The sequence below is a fragment of the Epinephelus fuscoguttatus genome, linkage group LG24, assembly GCF_011397635.1.
Source record: "Epinephelus fuscoguttatus linkage group LG24, E.fuscoguttatus.final_Chr_v1".
Lineage (NCBI taxonomy): Eukaryota > Metazoa > Chordata > Actinopteri > Perciformes > Serranidae > Epinephelus > Epinephelus fuscoguttatus.
In genome coordinates this window covers 12666957-12681613 of record NC_064775.1, presented here as the reverse complement: position 1 = coordinate 12681613, position 14657 = coordinate 12666957, and the positions used below count along the sequence as shown (strand labels likewise).

Genomic DNA, 14657 nt, shown 5'->3' with positions numbered 1-14657 from the left:
CTAGCTACTGTAGCTTTCTTCTTTGTAGAATGCAACGTTAGCTTTCCTCTCTAGCCACAGTTTACAGTGTTTCATAGACAAACTTGCTGAAACATAAATTTAAGTGTCACAATATTCAATCTTCTAAACTAAACTTAAACTTTCAAAAAACAGTATTTTTCAGATATTTTTGTTTTTCTTGCCATGTTGCTTGTTAGCAACAACAGCTAACGGTTAACTAGCTACTGTAGCTTCCCTCTTTGTGGAAAGTAATGTTAGCTTTCTTCTCTAGCCACAGTTTATAAATAAGTTTATAGAGATACAGATATCAGTGTCACAATATTAACCTTAGTTGTAAAATTTGAACTTTTATTGAAGCAACAACAGTATTTTTTAGATAGATTTCCATATTCTTTTTATACTAAAGAAGATTCAAGATATTTTGCTTACTGGTAGAGGTTTTTAACACTCTGCTCATCGCTGGTGACACTGTAGTGAGGTCCCTCAGTCCGGGAGAAGATCAGGTATGTGACTTCTCCTCTGCTGAAGCCAACTCTAGCATGAAGGTCTAGCTCAACATTATAAGGCTCCTGGAAGCAGAAAAGTACAAGAAAGTACAAGATTTTCCACAAATAATTAGATGGAACAGTAACAAGCTGAGAAAAAGCCTTTTTCACAGAAGACATTTTGATTTGTAACTGCAGGAAAAGCACAGGTGTAAATAATTGAAATTAATGATGGCTGAATTCCATTTAGCTGCTTTGATTTCAGGGGCCTGGTATCATGCATGCTGGCTTACTGTCACTCTCATTCATTAGTGTTATTTGTATCATCTGTGCTTTTTCCTACACAAACATGTCAAAATGTCTGCTAAGGAAAGTTAGGGCCATGTATTTAACTAGTTTACCTTGGGGCGGGTCCCAAAGAAGTTCAGGCCACCTTCAGGGTAAAGGAAGAGAACGTATGAATCCGTCTCATCGTAACCAATGACTGCCTGGAACGTATTGACCTACGGAGAGAGAAGAGAAAGAGCATCAGTTTAATCCAGAATGCTACTGATTAAGATAATATGGTCATTACATGTCCCTAAGTTTTTGCATTGCTAATTTTGTTTTAATTTTCATTTGCTCTCAGTCAGGTCACCCAATGTCTTCAAAGCAACTGAATTAGCTGAGTTCCCTCCATTATATGGTGGACGTGTGCATCTGAAGTCTTTGGAGATGCTGGAGAATTAAACATTAGGGGCTCCGCAACTCCTCTTTAAGGTTGTCAATAACTTTCTTAACACATGTTAGACCTTAAACACCTACTTTCTCTGGTCAAATTTAAGTATTTTGTTTTAATTTTCTGCCCCAATGGCAAAAAGTAAAGCAGCTTACTGGTTTGAAGATTGTATCTATTAATCATTTCCAGTTCTACGAGAGTCCGAGGGATGAGGTCACCTCCTGTGTGTACACAGTCGGCCCAGCTCAACCACCCTCAAATTATTCTAGCACTAACTCCTCATATTTAAACTTCACACCTCTCCTCGCACCTCCTCTCTCCTCCCCTTTCCTCCTCCCTATGTCTCCTCCTCTTCCTCTGCTGGAATTCATGTTGAGACTTCTCACTCCTCACAACCCCCTCCGCCAACCACCACCAATTACTGGCACACTGAGGGTCTAAATTTCTAAACATCTAATTTTCACAGATTAGGATGAAATAAATGAACTGAATAAGTATGAGTAAATGAATCGGGGCACTTTTCCCACCTGACCTTCTTTTCAACACAGCGGATTTGGGGAACTTTTTTTCTACGTGCATGCGGTGGTGTCCAGCCCACTCTAAAACCACAGTTAAAAAAACACAAATTTGGTGAATGAGGGGAAGACTGTGAGTGATCCCATGTTGTTTTCCTTAGGGACACAATCAGATTATCTGTACGCATATACACACACACACACACACACACACACACACACACACACACACACACACCTCGGTCTCTCAACCCCCAGCCCAGATGCTGATCTCCACAGCTGTCTTCCTGTGTGTCTGGGCATCTTTCACGATGATGTTACGACATACAAACCAGACATCGTTATAATGTGAGACGTGGGGTGTGCACACGTACACTCTTATACAAGCACAGATGTCCCTCCACCTATAGTCATCTCATGTGAATGTATGTGTGTGTTCCTAATTGTTTACATCAACATCTTTAAACTATCTTGTTGTTTGTGGGCGGGGAAGACTTTGTAGCCTCCAGGCTCTTTGTAATTACTGAGGAGGGGGTCTTTCTGTGTTTTTTTTTTTCTTTGGGAGGAGAGGAGGCTGGAGCTACGAGAGGGGATCTGCTTTTTCTTTGTCCTTAATATCCTCTCTAAATGTCTGTATTTTTTTCCCCCTGCTATCCCTCCTTTTTCCTGGGAGGAGACAGCGAGGGGAGAGAGATGAAAGGATGCGGGGGGTTGGCACAGTTGGGGGAGAGGCCCTGGGTCTGGTTTACAGTGGGAGAAATATGGGAAGACAGAAACGAAGATGCATTTTCATTCAAACACTTACGAAAAGTTCAGAGAACAAAAGAAAGCGTGAGTTTGTGTATGTTTCCATCAGAATTTTACATTTCTGTTCCCCATCTATATGTTTTAGTGCCTCTGTTAATGGCAGTGTCACTGTTGATCAACACATTGTTCCAGACTGAAATATCTTCACAACTACTGGATGGCTTGCCACACAGTCTGATACAGACATCCACGGTCCCCAAAAGATACACTGGTTTATCACCAAATACATGTGAAACTTAAGACGTTCCCATCAGTTTCAGCTGTACTTTGTGTTTAGTGTGAAGTAGCCAATTTTAGCACTTTTACACACTAAGCTAAGATGGTGAATGTGCTGAAAACTCTACTGTGTCATTGTGAGCATGTTAGGTGTTGACATTAACTTCCAGCTCAAATCACTGTGCCTCAGCACAGTGTCAAAGAGCTGCTAGCATGACCATGGACTCTGATGCCACATTTCCACAGCATGGTGACTCGACATTTTTTTGGTACCACCTCAGTCAAGGTTCCAAGCAAGCTGAGCCAATACCAGGTGGACTTGAAACACCGCAGACCAAGTGGTGACCTCCGATACTGAAAAATGAAGCAATTGTGAAAGTGCCAAGAGTGAAGTTCCTCTAATGGCTGGAGGCCAGGGAGAATTCCCATAGACATTTAAGTTTAAAATGCACAACTTAACAGCAGAAATAAACAGGTTTACAGCCTGGTACAAAAAACAGTTTTGGTCTTTATAACTAAAAATGCTCCCAGCATGTTTCTATGGCAACAATATAGTAAGGTAGCTAATGCAACGCTACGTTAACAGAGGGTTGACTACACAGTTCACAACAAGCTTACAACAGCACGGTAATAAAATCACAACACTCACAAGCAACATCCTGTCTCTGCTGGACAATCTGCTCTCACAGATGGACTTTTGCAACTTTGCTGTGATAGTGGCCTAGCTAAAAAAGCTGCAGTGACATCACCAGCACCTTTCTGAAAAGGTCTGAGATTTTCAATTTGAAGCTCTCAGAGAGACCAATGCAAAAGTTTGAGAAAGTGTGTCTTTCTCTTGGATTGTAATCCTTTAAATGCTGTTTTTGACAAAGTGGCTACTTTAAACAATGTCGGTGTTCCATTGTATTGTGTACAGGATAAAGATCTTTTTGGAAAATACACTTAGATGTTTTCCTAAAGACACTTAGATGAGAAGATCAATACTGTCAATGTCATATTTGTCAAGCAGTAATGAAGCTTGCTCTTGCTTATTAAGGTGTGCTAACAAGAGAGTAACTGTTAAGAAAATAAACATTTTGTTAAATGTTAAACCATTCCTTTAATTTGTGCTGTCTTCTCCATCCCCTCTCTATCTGTGTGGTCATTTGCTGCTGAGTCTGTCTGTGCGTAAAGTTGTCCTGGTGTGTTTTACAGACTCACAGCTGGAAGACAACAAATTGCAGCCAAGACACATCAAAGACTTTCAGACAGTGTGTAGCCTTGTATGTATGTGACACACACAGACACACACCCATGCTCACAACCCTCGACATCCCTACAGGCATTTTGTTACACCTTTTTGTGTGTCCTCACACTCCTTACACGGACCAGACACTCATTAATTGTCTGTGGGACCAACAAATGTTTGCTGTCAGGGTCGTCCTTTAAGGTTTGGGTGGTAACATCATCAGTCTGCTACGTTTATCTAATACACCGCAGGGGGTTAGAGAGTCTAAAAGTACCCAACAGATTAAATTAATATATACAGGAAGTTCATTGAGATGGCTGAGGGGTGCAACTAAACACACTTAATTTATTTATACGAAATTCCAAGCAAAAAAGCAAATATTTCCCAAAATGTCAAACTATTCTTTTAAAGTAGGCCAAATGGTAACTTTTGCGACCATGAAAGATGTGTGTGACTGTAGTATACAGTAAACAGTGTAGGTCATTAGACTTTTGGGATAGTCCAGATTTTTTGCAGCTGGGGTTGTATGGGGTGCTTAATAGTCAGTACGCCCCAAGTTTTGAGAAGCAGGCTGGAGTGATGACACGTAAGCTAAGCAATGTGCTGCTGTGGACGGGGGCAGCAGCAAAACATATTTTAGCCACCTAAAAAAAATCTATAATGGCTTACATATAAGCTATATTTAGGAAGTTTTCAGTTAGTTAGTTTGTGTTATTGTGTGACTTTGATGAATCCAAACTAACCCCATTAAATGCCAAAGTTACAGAGTAACACAAGCAAAAATCGAGGGAGCAGTAAACCAGCAGCTACTGTGTTCAGTGATGTTTAATCACTGTTTTTCTTAATGGAGTCTGGCTTTGAGGAGAGCGATATAACAGCTTCAGTTCCCTGTGGGATATTGCAGTCTGATGGTAAGGTAAAGCGATGAACATATTCTAAATATATTGTTCACTTCAACTCAAGCATGTAACTTTAATATGTAACATAACCTGGCTTCATTAAACTTTTGTATCCCCGAGAGCAGCTGCAAGCATTTATTAGGTCTCACTCGCTTTAGTCTCGCTGTATTTTACTTTTATTTGGTCGTGTTTAGTATTTGTTTATTCATTGGTCTCGTTTGCTCTCTCTTAGAATAGTTTAGTCTACTCTGCCTTACTAAAGGCAGTTTAATTGACTTCTCATCTTGCCTGTGTTTCGCATAAGTGACTCAACACACTGTAACAAATGTTCTGAATCATCCTGTAATTATCTAGAGCTGGATCCCACTTTGGTTAGCCTGGAACATCCCGAAGAAGAGAAAGACGGAGAGAGAGGGAGGTCTGGATGAGCATGCTACACTTGTTTGTTGGTTGCCGGTTTTTCAGTTTGTCGGCCGCAGCACAGCTGCAAACAGGCAGAGAGAGACAGAGAGCAGCTGCAGGCCAGTTGCCAGCCTAGCCAGAGTGCTACAAACGGAACTGCCTGCAGCGTGGGAACTGGCACACACACACACACACACACACACACACACACACACATACATACACACACACACTCTCAGCCCAGGCTTGTGGCCAAGAACAGTCCAGTCAGTATTTCACTGTTGTCATATGAAAATCTCTGCTCCGGTTTTTTAGGTGGCTTTCCTGTTATAACTTCAGCTGCACTCAAAAGGATTCCCTCCTGCTCTTCATAAGCACGAGGAAATTGTACAACTTCAGGGCTTATGAAAGCTTTTCAAACCTTTTTTGATCAACTCAAGAGCACATGGTGGGTAAAACCATAGCTGCTTTTCTTAGATCCTGAAAGGTTTGTGAACATGAACATCTCTCCCGCAGCTACAAACCAGAGCACTATGACTCTACTAGTAATTAGTAAAGCTGTCCAAGTTTTAAGTCCAAGTCTCAAGTCTGTGCCCAAGTTAAACTCATGTGGCTATTATGGAGCTGTGCAGCTACAAGGATATGGTACAGACAGGCTAAATGGTTGCTGATGGACAGAATCTGTCCCAAGGCAGAAGGACAGAATAACATATGAAAGCTGAATTTCAGCGAGACTCTGCTTTGAACCAAGATGAACATATTTCAAGGGATGCCCCCTGTGTCACTGCAAGGGGCCCCCCAGAAACAACAAATAACACTAATAGAAACAATAGTTCCTATTGTGCTACAGAAAAGAAGAAAGACAGGGAAGAGAGGAGGCCAGAGGAGGAGAACCAAATAGCAAAATGAAAGGCGAGGGCCGAGTCCAACAGAGAAGTCCATTTATTCATTCAGTCAGTCTCATCTGACCTTCACACAGCGGACATGTAATGTGCTGTTCAACCTACAACACTTTCTTTTTTTGCACATACATCTTTGAAGAGAGCTCGAGGGGAGGACGAGAGCAGAATAAAAGGGTCTACTGTGGTAAAATGTAAAATCACATTCCACTTCAAATTGCTGCTCATATACAGGAGCACGCAGGATGTTAATATGAGGGCGGTAATGCAATATTGTGTTTATTGTAAGGTATGCTTTCTACTGTCACCCGACCATGTTCTTTCACATGTTTTCATATGATGGGTTCAAAGAGTTCAAGATTCACTGACTGTCATTCTACAACTCGGGATTGCACAACAAAATGCAAGCTGTAGTCCCTTCATGCTACCCAAGATGATCTGTCACAGAAGATGACAATTACAAACTGTGCCAGCGGGATAAGTAGTACACATCCGGTCTTCTAAATGGGCGTGGTTGTCTGTTTTTGTCATTTCATTTTGAAAGATTAATAACTGATATCAAGTGAGTACAAGATGATTGTTGCCAGATCTAACGAGAGTGTTCATTTTCTCCTGATGTGTCTTTGTGAAAAATGCCATCTTATTGTCAAAATGTTCGGAAAATATGTCCATTGTAAAGAATGGGTTACTTCAGTGACTGTGGGGCGAAAGAATTCGTCATATTCTATGCTCACATTCATTTCTCACATTGGAATGAATAGACTTGGGACCTGACGCTGGTCTCCCAAAGGGACAGGGCAGTGGCGAAACACATGTGACACAGGGACATGAAAAAGACTCTTAAGTGTACCATCTTATTTATAAACCGTCTATAATGCTACAAACACATACAAATAAGCTATTTTTATGGTGGACTATAGAGGATGCGTTGAGGAGAAAAGCTGCTCTGTAGTCTGGAGGTACAACAGCAGATACTTCTTTATCTCTTGCCTGACAGCAGCTAAGACCATGGACCCCCATTTTTAGCATGAATCCCACCACAGAACATTCAATTCGATGTTTTAGATCTTCTAATTGAGACATTTAATCAATTACCCTCTGTAAAATATTAAAACAAGCCTAGCGTCTACAGACATGCTAGTGTCTCTGTGAGCTGTAGTTAGACATGCCATACTTGGAGCTACATGCTAAGGTCAACATGCTAACTTGCTAAAAACTGATACTTATCTGCTGATGTTTTAGCATGTTAACATTTGTTTATTAGCACTAGACGCAGAGTGCAGCTGACGCTGATGGGAATGTCATTAGCTTTGTTGGTATTTGGTCATAAACCAAAGTAGTGGGCAAATTTAAGTTTTGACCTGATGATGGTCCTAGGTGAAAAGTCAGAGGATCACGATGTTCACTGGGATTAATCACATGTAAACCGACATGCAAAGCGAAGGTAGTCTGCCGAGTCTCACTTCATATTTATTGTACAAAAATGAAAGCAATATCAACTTTCATATCTGAACACAGCCTAACCGACTTCAAAGAACTGGTGACAACGAAGGCCTGTGTCACCTCACATCGCGTGTCTCAGCCAAAACACTGCACTTGAACACACCACAAAATACAGCCAACAGCCAACAACCATGTAACTATCATACCAGCAGGTTGCAGTCGTCTGTATTTGTCATTCAAAAAGTGAAGCCACAAGACCGACAGGATGGATTCAAAATGCTAGTTAGCCAGTTAGCACATTAGCATCACAACCAGATGTTGAAAGAACAATTTCCGTGTGCTAGCCAACAATAACACAATTATTTACGAGCCGTTTGTGCTAAAGAGCGCAATAACAAGTTTGTTCAATCTCACGCCCTCTTGACTTTAGCTGTTTGTTTGCTTTCCTCGTTACCGTTTCCCCACTTGAGCACTGACCTGAACTGCCAATCAGAGTGATTTCTCTCACTAACAGGCTCCGCTGGCCCTGCCACCAATTCAAAATGCTGAATTGACGAAAAAGCCTCTCACAAGGGCTGAATACTGCCATCAGTGCGGGACACAATACACTAGGGTGACAGATGCTGACTGATGGGCTAAAATTGACCGATGGCCAATTGTTTAGTACATTAGGGCATAACTTTTTTGTGGGTGGTGCAGCACTCCACAGCTGAGAAGTTAATTTCGGCTGCTTAGAATAATGACATTCATTGGAGTGGAAGGTAAACTGTGTAACAGCATCCAGCAACATGACAGGTGTTCCCATGAAAAGAGGGATTAGAAATATGCTGCTCAAGGTAAAGCCCGGTCAACACCTCTTAAAACATGAACATACAGAAGGCCAGATTCTCTGTAAATGGCTCTGGTCATTAGCAAATTGGGGTTACTTGGTAGCAGACACAGCAGAGTGTGTGTTATAGGTTTCAAGTGAAGTAATTACTTTCCAATTATGATAATAGCCTCTTTAAGACTAATTTCATAGAAAACACAACCCCATTTTTTAGGGATGTGAACTCTCTCCCTCTTGGGATCTACTTTTCTCTCCTCTATATTCCTTCTTGTCCTTCCCACGCTGCTCCTCTCATCTCCATTTCCGACCCCCAAACACCACACAGTCTGGCCCCTCCCCCACCCCGTCACCCCAAATACACATCCCGACAAACACACACCTCAGGTTAATCAGTTCACACACACATACCACTCTACCCCCAACGCACCCCACCCAGCACCTCTGGCTAATCACTTCAAAGCAAGATGCTATCAGTCCGAAGAGAGACCCAGTGAAGCAAATCCCAGACTGCTTCAATCTGACAAGCCATACAGACCCTCAAACAACAACACAAACTCTTTCCCAGCACAAAACATGTTGCAATTTAAGAGGTGGACACCAAATGCTAATCAGCATTTAGTCAACACTGGACACAGACACTGAGACTTAATTCCAATATGTAAGGCTTAAAGTAGATGCAATGACTTTTTGTGCATTTGGCAGCAATGCGATCACAATGAGCCCCAGGTACTGAGATCGGTTGTAAAAGGCTTAATGCAGCGTATCCCCACTGGACTATTTGAATGTTTAGCTTTTGATCAATCAGGAAGAGAGCAGGAAGCATAAAAGAAACCAGACCATGAGAGTAAACAAAAAGGACAAACAGATGAGAAGGAGGGAGAGATACAGAGAGATCTCCTGGGGTTTTTCCTTAAATCTGCCACTCCCTTCATCCCTCTATCCCACATGCTACAAACCAGGAACAACAAAGCACTGTTTGTTTGATCGATAAGTTCAGTAGGCCTGGCTTTACTTGGAGCCTTTCCCATAGATGAACTTACAAAAAGCCTCTAGTGCTCCTCTAGGTGACACTTTCTGTTTGAGGTCCATAATGTCTTAGGGAAAGCATCTGAAAAGAACGTGGTCGTATTCCGCAAAGTCTGCATTACAAAGTACAGATGCAAAGTTTGAAAGAGGTTGGATCAAGTGCTCAAGAAGTTTGACCAGGCCCCTTGGAAGTGCACTAGGCTCTGAAGCTCTAGTGGCCATCAGTGGAATTACAACTTCCCAGTCCGTCACATGATACCATTAGGCGCAAAAAGACGACTTGCATTGTAAAAGACGCTAGTTAATCAGTAAATACGTTTCTTTGAGCATCATGACCCCAGCAAAATGACTTTTTTAACTATCAGGGTTTGATCAAATTTGTCTGTTAACATTTGACAAGGCTAAAAAAGCCACAAAATTAAATAATTTTAGCCCAGTTTAAGTTAGCGAAGTGCTAAACCTGACGTAGCCAGCTCAGGCGACCAAAGTTTCTAGTGTGCCTGCTCTATGAGCCCAATGATGCAGAGGCAGCGCCAATCATTCAGGTAATTTTATACGCAACAGTTGAATGTTTTCTTCTTATTACTCCACTGAGCGACTGAACAGGTCCTGCCTCCGACGCTGTATCCAGTTCTGGAGCCTGACCCATGCTAGACTTAAAATGGCCCATTATTTTTTTTAACATGTCTCATTGGAATCACCAAATTTTATGAAAGTGACGTACTACATCGCTTGAGTAGTCCTTTCATTACTAAATTATATGCTAGCATCACTTAAAGAGTCTTTCAGTCAGCCAACAGTGGGTCCACTGAACATGCAAAAATGTGAAATTTGTCGCCAGGCAAGTATGCAATTTAACAAATGTAGAGATAAAATATTTAAATATGAATAGTAAGTGGATATTTACTTGGATTTATATCCAGCTTTTCTCCCATCTTCCCTGTAATTAAAATACAGGCTTATTATTGCCAGGACAATTCCGAAGAAATTCAGAGAAAATTTCGGACATGTAAATTAAAGTGTCATCCTACTCCACAGGGGTGCAGGAGAGTTCAGAAAGGAGCGTGAAGGAACATAACCAGAGGTAAATATCATACATGAGGTGAAAGGGACAGGTGCATGCCACTGTTCCAAGAAAATTGGTTTGGGGCTGGAGACAATAAGAATGCCAGAAAAATCTGGTTTTGTGCTGTTATGTATCAGAATATGTAAGAAACTAATAAGCAGTGAGGTGAAATTAGGTTGGTGGAGAGGAGTGATGGTAAACCAAGTTATTCACTGGCTGACGAACAGGGAGGGAAGTGAAGTTTAACAGAGCATGTGAACATTAATGGTCAAGGCATGTTTGTGTCTACCTGTGTGTGAATTGGAGGAGGGGATAACGAGTCGGGAGGGGGCACTTTGATGACCCTTAAAGATGACCTCTGACCCCTTGAAAAGGTTAAGAGGCAGATTAGGAGGGTAAGGGGAATTACAAATAGGCCCCCCACCCAAGGCTGATTACAAGTGATGCACATCTTCCAGGAATTTGGGATTGTGTCTCTCAGAAGAAGGAAGACATACTTGTGGGATTCACGATGATAAAAAGAACTCATCCAGTCATAAATCAACTCTCAGACAAACAAGAGGGCTTAGTGCTCTCAGTCCCTCCATTCATCTTACCTTGTTTGAAGATCCACTGGTTCGAGTTTGTTCTTTATATGCCGCGACATTCTCCCATGTTGCAACCACAACATGTGTGGGTGTGAATTTTGCATCTGGGAAACCCCGATGTACTTCCTGGGTGAGCAGATGAATGAATGAATGGTTGATGGAGGGGAAAACAGTAAAAAGAAAAAAGAAATCACAGAATGTATAATGGATTGAACTAATAGATGAAGAACTGAAAAGAGAAAAAATCCAGATCTGTAGTTAGGTACAGTGCAAAATATGTTCTCTCATTTCTGCCATGTTTCAAGACAACAGAAGTCTGTAGCCAATTTTCAATCATACATTTTATTTGATTAAACTTATAAACAGACCTGGGCCACTCTGTTGAGCACACTGGGCGTCTCGGTCACACGGTAGTAAATCTGTCCTTGCCCTCCGCTGGTGTCAATGTCAGCCAAAAACGGAGCCACCACAGGGAAATCTGTGGGGAAGTCGTCATCTACGTATTGCTTTTCCATCGGCAGGTCCTGAGCTGATATGATACCATTGGTAGCCACCTAGAGACAGAGAGTCAGTAATTAACGATATGTACTGCAGTTTAGTGACAGCTGCCAGTGTATTCCTGCAGACCACTGACTATTTCATCATAAAAAACAATCCTCGAAGAAATATCTGGAATACCATCACAAACCCCTAATGAACTCGTATCCCCTCATAAACCACTGGAACCTCCTCGTGGACCCCAGGAACCACATAATGAACCCCTAGATCCCCCTCATAAACCACTGGAACATCCTCAAGGACCTCTGGGGTTCCTTCAACGATCCCTGGCCCCTGATTACGTGTCCCACATATAACAGTTAGTGGCTTTGCTCTTGATGTATTATGCTGTGTGATAGAGCATGACACATTCTGATGATATGTATGACAAGTGTCGTACAAAGCAACACTCAGTGGTTTGTAGCGACATGTTGAGTACATCTAATCACTGGTGGAACGGGGTACATTCCACACAGCTACTCAAGTGCTTAAGTACAATTCTGAGGTACAGTATCTGAGTACTTCTCTTCGATGTTGCAGCTGGTGAAGGTGGGGCTACGTTACATAGTGCTGGGTTGCCTAACCTATAACATTACATCATAATATATTCGTTGATCATATTTTGTATTGGTAATTGGAATCTGGAAAGACACTACTAAATTACTTTAAAGGAGTACAAGTATAAAGCAGGTTAAAATGGAATTAAAGTACCTCAAAACTGACATACAGTACTTGAGTAAAGTTACTTTCTATAACTGTCCAATTACATAGTAAAAATACACTGGCAGGGGACATTCTGCAAAATGAGCACCAATACTTTTATACTTGGATGATTTTACTTAAGTTTGATTGCTGTAGGTGTTGTAGTTTAGTAATTTTATAGTTAAGTACTACAAGTTTTATTTCATCTTTCACCTCTGGGACTACAGTTATTCTCTAATCTCTTGGGTATTAATTGATTTTTAATTGGTTGTGATTTTAAAATATGTAAACATTTCTTTTCTGTTAAATAAAACAGATGATTATTTTCATCCAATCCGCATAAGGGAATCATTTGTGGTCATTTCCATCACTCATACATGCTAATAAATCGCTCCATTGGCACCATTAAAAATAGCCACCGGTCTACTGTGGAGCTGATTCAACAGCTGCAAACATCACCTGCAAAACTTTATAGAAGTATTTCACGCTTTCACAGCCAAAGAGCTGTGCGGTCATAAAAACGTCAGTAACAATCATGCAAATGAGCATTAATTGAGTTCTACTTACATATAGCTGTGAGAAGAGGGTGTCGTAGAAGTATAAGGGTTTGGGCAGGGACAGCACTCTGGAGGTTTCATCGTCGCCCTCTGCCAAAATCAAATCTCCACTCAGAGTGCCATAAGGAAACATATCAGCCCTCTGGATGGCTGTAACCACACACACGCTGCAGCTCCAGCACAGCAGACACACAGCCAGGATTTCCCCTCTCTCCATTGTAGAGCTGGGGGTGATTGAGCAGCTCTGCACTATGAGAGGGAGCAAAAGGAGAGAGGTTCAGATGGACTCAGAGAGGGCAGCAGAAAGAAGGAGAACTCTCCTCCTCTCCGCCGAGCCTCTGATACTCTGCAGGGAGGGAGGGAGGAGTTACGGCCCGCTCTGATTGGCCAGAGGCGGGCTGAGTGACAGCAGGCCCGGTGCTGGAGGTAACATCTGGCTCGTATTAGAGAAAAGACAAATAGAGCGTTTTTAATCCGGATGTAACTCTATCTGTTTCACAACAATGAAAAAGAGACATTGTGTAATTTTTACACACACACACACACACACACACACACAGGAGAATTTCACTGAAAGACATTTATCAAGATACAAGTGTAAGTGGACACGCCTGGGGACGTATATTTTCTTAAAACACATTATACAGACTATAATATGGTCCCTACAGATTAACATCTGCAGTAAAACAAAGTATCTGCAGTGAAGTGTTTGGATATTCAGATATCTACAATCTGTCAACAGTGTTAACAACAGCAACAGTGCTGACCGAGCTAACACTGTTTACCAGGGGAGATCCAGACGGTGGGCGCAAAGCTTTTGCGGTGATTCCATCTCGATATCAGCAGTAAGTGCACCATTTGAACGCATCTTTATCTGGCAAATAGTGGTTTGCCACTGTATTTATGCTCTGAATACCTTATGGAGCTCCTTTAAAGAGGCAAAAGACCTTATAATACTGTTATATTTAGCTCCTATTAACAGGGAAGCTCAACTTGCTTTACTCCGGGGCCACTTTTGCAAAATGACAGAAGGCAAGGGACCAGTTAATAAACAAATATTAATTTATATATATATATATATATATATATATATATATATATATATAATCAGCCCAGAAGTCTGCTTGGGGGAAACATCAGGGGGCAACCTGGCACCCCATCACAGACCAGATTTGGCCCATGGGCTGTAAGTTAAGTTTTACTGACCAATTATTTTGCGTATTTCGAACTAGTTTTTTCCTTTTGAACACATCTCAGTCAATCATCATTCACGCAATTTACTTTACATTGTTATTCTTACATCCTTTTAAGTTATTCACTCATTAAAAGCCGTAAGATGCAACCATAAAATACTTAAGCTTGTGCTCCACCTAGTGTTGCAACAGAATATGGCAGCATGCAGTACAGCATGCAAGATATACTCCAGCAAATTGGATTTAAAACTCACTAAAGAATTCTCTATACTTGTATCTTTGGGTTTTGGACTGTTAGTCACATCAGACAAAACAAGATCATCAACATCAGGTCAGTTTAAATTGTATAGATTATTCAAAAGGCTTTAAAATCTGTACAGCATACAACACCCTCCATCCACAGACTGTGAATCAGATTTTTAAAAAAGCTCCCACGAAATGGAAGAAACCGCAGGATGAGCAACAGAGGAGGGATCACTCTCCCAGGATGGACAGACACACTAGATGTTGTGTGTACAGAATAGACAATAGTAAAATTAGTCTGTGCA

General features: G+C 41.4%; 1 protein-coding gene across 14 annotated transcripts in view; it reads right to left on the bottom strand.

Annotated features, from left to right (window-relative positions):
- Positions 1-13243, bottom strand: part of nid2a (nidogen 2a (osteonidogen)) — a 42545-nt gene extending 29302 nt beyond the window's left edge. For all 14 annotated transcript variants that reach the window (XM_049569891.1, XM_049569893.1, XM_049569897.1 and 11 more), the window contains exons 1-5: positions 12927-13243; positions 11489-11674; positions 11130-11246; positions 887-988; positions 430-569 (exon numbers count right to left, since the gene is read on the bottom strand). In XM_049569891.1, coding sequence (XP_049425848.1) covers positions 430-569; positions 887-988; positions 11130-11246; positions 11489-11674; positions 12927-13133 — 752 coding nt within the window. In that variant the 5' untranslated portion in view covers positions 13134-13243. The remainder of the gene's footprint in view (positions 1-429; positions 570-886; positions 989-11129; positions 11247-11488; positions 11675-12926) is intronic.
- Between the last annotated feature and the right edge of the window lie 1414 nt (positions 13244-14657).